The sequence below is a fragment of the Aegilops tauschii genome, chromosome 6 (genome assembly GCF_002575655.3).
Source record: "Aegilops tauschii subsp. strangulata cultivar AL8/78 chromosome 6, Aet v6.0, whole genome shotgun sequence".
Classification (NCBI taxonomy): Eukaryota; Viridiplantae; Streptophyta; class Magnoliopsida; order Poales; family Poaceae; genus Aegilops; species Aegilops tauschii.
The window spans coordinates 332,098,108-332,105,723 of NC_053040.3; the positions used below are offsets into that span (position 1 = coordinate 332,098,108).

The 7,616-nt window shown below is 45.9% G+C and overlaps 2 protein-coding genes across 2 annotated transcripts; both read right to left on the reverse strand.

Moving 5' to 3' along the window:
* Positions 1–403: 403 nt before the first annotated feature.
* On the reverse strand, positions 404–1,366 carry LOC109731800 (F-box protein At3g07870-like). Its single transcript, XM_020290971.1, has one exon. The coding sequence runs from the start codon at positions 1,364–1,366 to the stop codon at positions 404–406; it is 963 nt and encodes a 320-aa protein (XP_020146560.1).
* A 1,244-nt stretch (positions 1,367–2,610) lies between these two features.
* On the reverse strand, positions 2,611–7,056 carry LOC109731813 (putative 3'(2'),5'-bisphosphate nucleotidase, mitochondrial). Its single transcript, XM_020290990.4, has 9 exons — positions 6,750–7,056; positions 6,529–6,658; positions 5,358–5,460; positions 5,033–5,268; positions 4,888–4,947; positions 3,675–4,051; positions 3,257–3,335; positions 3,101–3,151; positions 2,611–2,991 (listed from the first exon to the last, which is right to left on the reverse strand). Exons 1-9 carry the CDS (start codon positions 6,923–6,925, stop codon positions 2,848–2,850), a joined length of 1,356 nt encoding a protein of 451 aa, XP_020146579.1. The 5' UTR covers positions 6,926–7,056; the 3' UTR covers positions 2,611–2,847.
* Positions 7,057–7,616: the final 560 nt, after the last annotated feature.

Here is a 7,616-nt window from a genome sequence, read left to right on the forward strand (position 1 = left end):
TGATGAAACAGATAAACTAGAAAGTATAAAGTTAAAAGTAAAGTTGAGATCAAGGGGGAGAATGTTAGGTTGATCTCTCTCCCGTTCGAGCCCAACGGGTCGAACGGGCCCTTGACTCGCGCCCTGATCGGGGGCGCCCAACTAAACCATGGTTGGTGGGCCCCTGTGACCCGCGCTATATAAACAGAGGTGGGGCCGGGGCGCTATTCACGAGGTTAATCGCTGCCACAATCCCACCTACAATCTCTACCGATCTAGGGTTAGCGCGGTGCTCACAGGAAGCTCCACCACCGTCGCCCACTCTCCGCCATCACCGTGCGCCCCAGCACCACGATGGCCTCCAGCTCAAATTCATCTGCTCCTGGACAAGGTAGGCTCACCGGATCTACTAGCCTACTCCGATCTAAAGTTCTATCAGGAGCTTGCAGAACCAGGCAGGTTGCTGGTAGTCCGGCATGACCCAGAGCTGCACCGTCCTCTCCCCGCGCATGACGGTCATGGTAAGCATGCCCTCGAGCTCGAGCAGCGCCCGTCCGTCCGCATCTACGTTGGGTGGGCTCATCCACCGGAACGTCTCCGAGACGGTGTCGAACGCCAGCAGTTGTCTGTCGCTCTGGAAGCTCTGCGGCAGCCAGTGCAGGTTGCCGGAGACGAGGGCCGGCGGCGACTCGCAGGCGGGGCGGATCCTATTCTGATCGGACAGAAACTCGGGGGAGGGAATGCGCCTCTGGACCACCTTGTGGCCCATGGTGAAGACCCAGTGCTCGGCACGACGGAGCCGGTTGGACAAAAGGATATGGAAGTTGCCGGAAGGGCGATGCACGTAGAAGCCGATGACGGTGCTGTCGTTTTCGGGGAGGTCGGCCCAGCAGCGCGTGGCAGGATTGTATGCATATATGCTCCATCCGTGGGAGATGAGGAGGACGCCGTCGCAGGAGCCGTGGACGTCGAACGCGCTGGGGTGCGACAGCTTCGCCGGATCGATGTACCGGAAATTGCGGTCCCGTCGCGGCCGCTGCTCCTCGGACTCGATGGCATGCTTGTGCTCTTGAGCGACGGCGAAACGGATCACCGGCTGGGACGCGCGAGCGCGGAGGTCGATGCCTTCGATGCGGACGCGCAAGTGCGGCGGGTTCAGTTCCGGGGGCGCTAGGCTGCCGTCGCGGTAGAGGCGCAGCAGGGGCATGTGCGGCTGATGTCGGCGGTGGGCGTGGGGAAACCGGTCGTCGTCGATGATGCTGCGCCATAGCTTACAGATGGCGCGGGAACGAAGGACCGCTCGGGCGGGCAGGCGGGAGATGATCTCGGGGATCAGGTCGTCCGGGATGCTGCTAGGAGTATCAGAGGATTGTCTGTGATCCGCCATGGCCGACAGGGTCAACAACTCAACACGTCGCAATCACGAAGTATAAGGATACGATGCGTCCAACAAGGCCAGAGGCCAGGGTATATAATACTCGCTCGCTCCCGAAAAACTTGTGTTAGATTTGGGATGTATCTAAATCACTCCAAGGTACTGTATACGTAATACGTTAGCTCGTGGTTTACCTTATCATCATGTTAATGTGATTGTATAAATAAATGTTTATCAAATTCTGTTCGTGATTTTCCTTATAGTATTTTGTTAAGAAGTTTAGTAAGTAAGTTAAAGTGAATTTGTTCAGAAGGTAAATAGATCAAGTTGATTGATTTCATACGGGGAAGATTGGACGAAAGAGTGACGGAAAAAAGACTAAACATGAACTTACATTCTTTTTAGAGTGAATTCCACATTTTACCCCCTATATATGCATTTGTGACACTAATTACCCGTCGAGTGGAAATTCGTCTAGAATAACCTTTTTAGAAGCTTTGGGCCCTCATATTCTGATGCATATCCATTAAGCAAGGTGTGAGGTGACGTTCGGAGTCAAAAATATCTGTATGATGACGATGGATGAAACAAATGGACAAGAAAAGTCTTTACACATTTTTTTTAGGAATCATTGACACAACAATAAGATCCTATCTAATATAAACAAGGAAAATGCAAAACTAGGGTTAAACCGTGTTCCAAAATCTGATATTTCGATAGAAGTTTCACTAAATGGGGTAATATGTGTCACAAATGTACTATCTCCAGGGTAAAATGTGAAATTGACTCTTTTTTAACTTTCAACATTCTTGCTTCACATGATAGAATTGTTTCCAAGGCGTGTATTTTTTACTTTCTTCGCACAACAAATTCATGCACCAGTAGCCGATGATGCCTCGTAAAGTCAACATGGATTACAACAAGAAGCCAATGGCAAAGCCTGTTTTATCTTAAGCGTGCCATATAGTCTAGAGAAGACAATAAAAACAAAATGTAGAATGATTATCTCTTATTCTTATCTCTAATAACAAGACACTCCTAAAAGTATGATGAGACCATATTGTTGGTAAGAGATCATCTCTTAATTAAGAGAAGGTAAGTCTTTTCTGCTGATTTCTCTTTTCTCCACCTCAACTAAGATAGTATCATAGTACATGTGCTAACCTTTTGGCGGGCGAGTTCTGCATGAAGACCCATAGAAAGGTAAGTCATTATCCTTACCCTGCGCTGGAGCGACGACTGCAACCTTTGGGGGGGCTTCTGAATGGCATTGCTTAAGCAGTTCAGGCACCAACTATTCAGAGAGAACATCTGTTCTCTTCATGTATATACATTTTGGTATCGACACTGAAAGTAATCTGCCAAATTTTGTGGTTTATCTCTGTAACGCGAGAAGTCATGCGATCTAATGCTCAGCCAGATCACTTTGGTAAAAAAAGTGAAAAGAAAAAGAAAAAGAAACCGTGTTTCAGTTCTGAATCTATTCAACGTTGCTATTTGTAATTTGCTGAGACCATTTCCACAAGCTTGTCATGAAGAGCACCGTTTGTCGCCAGAACACCACCCGAAGGATAGATGATTCTACGCCCGGTTAGGTCAGCTCCAAAATCCAATGGTTTCCCGCTCCAATCACATGTCTGTAAGTTTTATCAATTTAGGGACTCATAAGTATATGTATAATGTTAAGGATCAATAGAGCAAATGGAAATTTCTTGTATCCCTGGCCTAGCAAACGAGACGGCATACCTGACCTCCAGCTTCCTCAACACAAATTACCCCAACAGCATGATCCCAAGCCTATGTGAACAGCCGGAGTAGAAAGGATCAGTACGAGCGCAAACTAAGCCAGCAAGCTGTTCAGCTTGTCATGCAGTACAATGGAAAATTCAAGTAAGAGGTCACCTTGAGTAGTTTTTCCGCCCGTGCTAGGAGGATAAAAACTGACATTCTCCCACAAGCTACCAAGAGATACTTGGACAAGCTAAAAAAGCAGCAACAATAAGATCAGAATCAAGGTAAATCATGTATTAACAAATCGATAGTTAGTCTAAGATAGTTACTACCAACCTAAGATAGATTTTCTAGGATAACTAAAAGCAATAAGGTAGCAGGACAGCACAAGAAAGAAAAAGGATGGCTCCATTTCAGATTCTGCTCACAAACTAGTACTAGTAAACAACATCTTTTTGAAATTTGAGAACTTGTTAGGACGGCGATAAAATAGTTGCCAATCCTTGAAAAGCCATGTGCTGATTCACTAGGACCATGTTTAAATTGGTTAGGAAGGTAAACTAGTATGCGCGAGGAAACTGCAACAAACCTTCCACCACAAGAATTTTGGAGAAGAATTTTGTTCTCATCTCTCGGCTCAGATTCATCCATTGTCGAGCTGAAGTGGGCAGATAATGGCATCATATCCCAAGTATGGCTATCAACAATGCAGAAGCGTGCCATGTGTGCAACTGAACAGGGATCAACAGAGCATCTCTTCCAAATATCCGGTGCTGTTGTCAATTGGTCAGCAGACATGGGCCTAGTCCAAGTACCACAGCCTACATGAGACACCATAAGGATGCCATGGCCAGGACAAGCCGCAATACTTTCATCTTCCGTGTCGCCTACGGTAGTATCGGTCAAATTTGGGCATCCCATCACTCCTACTGCTAACTTTCCATCCACCACAAGAGCCAAACCCACCTAAGGACCAAGCCAAAAAGCTTCATATTGGAAGAAAGAGAATAAGAAAACAAAGTGACTAAGATCTAATGTTAGAAAACCACTGAGGAATAAATCCTTATCGAACAGTGACCAGATAGGAGGAAACATACTTCATATTCAGACATGCAGAACTGTTGGATTTTGATACTGAACGATGAGTCAAAAGGAAATGTGCCTCAGAATTTTTTGCATATGTGTTCTTACCCTTGGTTAATCAATGATTTATTTGAATGAAAGACTAGGTAGAAACGTCAAGCTACAAACCTCAAAAGTATGACAAACCACATAATGCTGATTATTGCTTTGATGCATGCATCCGAATTACCAATGCTACAGGTAGTGGCTGACCAAAGTATTGGAACAAACTACACAAATAGTGTCGATACAGATAAATGATAGGACAGACCCAGTGCTAGAAGCTCCCACACCAGGTGGGTCCGGGGAAGGATTATATGAGGTAAGCCTTACCCCTGCATGGTGCAATGCAGAGAGGCCACATCGAACCCAAGACCACTTGGCACAAGTGGGGAGTACTTCACCACTGCCCCAGGCCTGTCCATAGTGTCAATACAGATAATCCCACAAAAGTGAGCATGGTCAACACGAATGTGGCTACCAAGAAAGACCCATGAGTCCCATGCTTGTTCGATGGGGAAAACATTTTTTGTGCATGCATGAATGTGCAGCCCATAACGAAGTTGTATGCTTGTGCGGTTTTGTAGCATGCTCTAACAATGGCTGTTTTCCAGATTTCAGTAGTGACGTGATCAACAAAATCTAATCATGAGTCATAAAATGCATACAAAGAAACATACCACATACAAAGAATCCTCTCCTTTCAAGAAACCCTTGGTACCATCAATCGGGTCAAGTAGCTACAAAATTAAAGCATCATCTTTATTCACTGGAACTAACTTTTGCAGATCTGGATGTATGATTAATAAAACTTTCATAGCTTACCCAATAAGTAGCAGGATTTGAATCAAAGGAGACAGCATCCTTGCCTCCTCTGTCAATAGCTCTCAACACATCATCATGAGTTAAAGGAGGACCGTTGTTATTCACATGTTTTGTGAAAAAACTTGAAATGGACTCAACAAGTGTATTACTCTTACTATCAGCAGCATTAGAGGACCGTATAAATGCCGAGTCCTCTTCTGCGACCAGAGGTATCGATGGGAACAACTGGTGTAGCTCTTCCAATGGCATCATGGTAGAGGTGGCATCAGACAACGGTGCAAAGCGCATATCATATGATGAACCGAGGAAGTGAATTATGAATTACCAAAGCTGATAAGGGCCTGAACTCCAAAATCTGCAATTGTCACATGAGTTTGATCGTTCTTTTCAAGAATCTTCTCGTCACCTACAAGCATTGATGCCCTCACCTGTCAAGGCAATCAATTTAACCAGCAAAATAAGCTCAGATTGCTCAATTATTTTCAGCGACATGTCGGAAAAACATTTAAAATTTAAGAAATCATAATTGGATGATGGATGATAAATTGGCAACTCAAAAAGTTCAACATTCGGGTTTAGTATAGTCTTTTTCCTCTGAAACCTCTGGTGTTAGTAAACCTGACTAGAACAAAATTGTTTTTCTGCTGCTAAACAAGGGTAATTTTCTAATAATGGCTAAATCGTATCTATTCTACCTTTAGTTTTTGTGATTTTTCTAAGTAATCCTGTAGGTTAATTCTTGTTCTAGACATGATTTCAGTTTCCTGTCACAGACATACATATTGCAATGCACTATGACCTATCCTGGCTATTGGAACATTTTGAATAACTAAAGTGGTGCTCTAGACACGTTTGAAAAAAGTTTCATAAGCTGACAGAATACTGAGCAGACTACATCCTGCTTCAAAATATTGGTGGTTCACTCTGTACTATATTTTCCTGTGGCAAACTTTATACCAGAGAAGGACCTTCGCACACGGGAAGTCTCATGGTTTTATCAAAGCTTCCCCGTGTTGGCATTGCTGGAGATCAACATTATGGTGCTCCACATAAAAATGCAAATTACTCCCAGCTGCTCAGCTCTAGAGATTTCGACAAGTGACTACATACGGAGCAAAATGAGTGAATCTACACTCTAAAATATGTCTATATACATCCGTATGTGATAGTCCATTTGAAACTCTAAAAAGACAAATATTTAGGAACGGAGGGAGTAGTTGACGATTTGTAAAATCGCTGCTCAGCTCTGTGGCCGACTAACTAGCCGAGTTTTCAGTTCAGGAAAAAATCTACTGTAACTGAGTTTCGGAACGCCCAAAATCCGCACACACACCATTGCCAGAATCTGACTTTACCAAAGGACCATATCAGTTTATTATTACATACACTACAGTGGCACGATATCACCGAACGGAGAATAATCCCACGCCCAATCTGACAGGCCTCCAGTTTCTCAAACGGACAGATCCAAAGGAGAGGGGACGAGTTGAACTCACATCCACGCAGAGGCGGCAGGCGCGCTCGACGGAGGCGACGGCCGCGGCGAGCTCGCGGTGGTGGGAAGCGCGGTCCGGCGGGAAGGGCAGCGCGCACACCTCATGCGCGACCGATGCCGCCGCCGCCGCCCTGTCCAAGAACAATAAGGGGTGAGCCAACGAGGCGGCGGCTTGCTGTCAGAGTTGGGTTAGTATTGTCCGGAGGTTGGCGAGGGCACGACCTAACGGAGAGGCGGGAGAGAGGATGCACCGGCGGGGCGATGAGCCTGCACTGCCGGACGACGAGGAGGCGGTGCGGCGGAAGCGAGGGGTGGAGGAGCGGCATGTGTGTGTGCGCGCGCGCGTGTGGCGGGAGCAGAACGGCCGACTCTTTTTTGCAGGGAATGCGTGTTCGCATGGACCGCCAATACGGTACGGGATAGGGATTACGTGACGCACAGATGTTGGGCCTGCTTGTGCGAGTCTGCACCACTTCCGTCCACTTCTGAAATTTTTTGGTCCATCTCGCTCCAGCTAGGTACCATATGATTGTGTGTGTCCTACTGATATCTCTACTACTGCTATGATCAGCAAATTTTAAACTTGAATTTGCCGCTGGCCCTGACGTGGACCACTTCTTAGCCGTTGATTTCTTTCACAAAGTGAATGTGAGTTGGTACTGCTTATCAATTTATCATAGCAAACACAACCGATCCAACGGTTGTAATTTCTGGAATTCGCTGCATGAGCTCGCGCGTCAAAATGAGTTGTGCTGGATTCTTCTGGACTTGCACACCTCCTGTACCCTCACGTGGTGGTGCTTAGAAAAGGTTCATTGTGATTGTTTTCTTACGTACTCATCATTTAAAGACATATGGTATCTCTTTTGCTGCCTAAGGGCATGTACAATGAGGGCGGCCCCATAACAAAAACTAGTTTAGGGCATCTACATCTATTTTTTCTCTCAAATGCAAGCTACCAGCAAACTTCCTGCAACGGCCGCTACTAATCAGTGGCTGATGATGGGGCACCCCGAAGTCCCTCTGATGGATCCATGGATCAAGCTGAAGATCACAGACGACGCGCTGGGCTTTGCCTCTCCTTCCAAG

Excerpts from the sequence above, each read along its gene's own strand:
- LOC109731800 (XM_020290971.1), bottom strand. The coding sequence starts at position 1,366 with ATGGCGGATCACAGACAATCCTCTGATACTCCTAGCAGCATCCCGGAC.
- LOC109731813 (XM_020290990.4), bottom strand. The coding sequence starts at position 6,925 with ATGCGAACACGCATTCCCTGCAAAAAAGAGTCGGCCGTTCTGCTCCCG. Across the intron at positions 5,461-6,528 it reads CCTGCCGCCTCTGCGTGGAT|GTGAGGGCATCAATGCTTGT; the intron begins GTGAGTTCAACT and ends TTGCCTTGACAG. Across the intron at positions 3,336-3,674 it reads CAAAATTCTTGTGGTGGAAG|CTTGTCCAAGTATCTCTTGG; the intron begins GTTTGTTGCAGT and ends CTGCTTTTTTAG.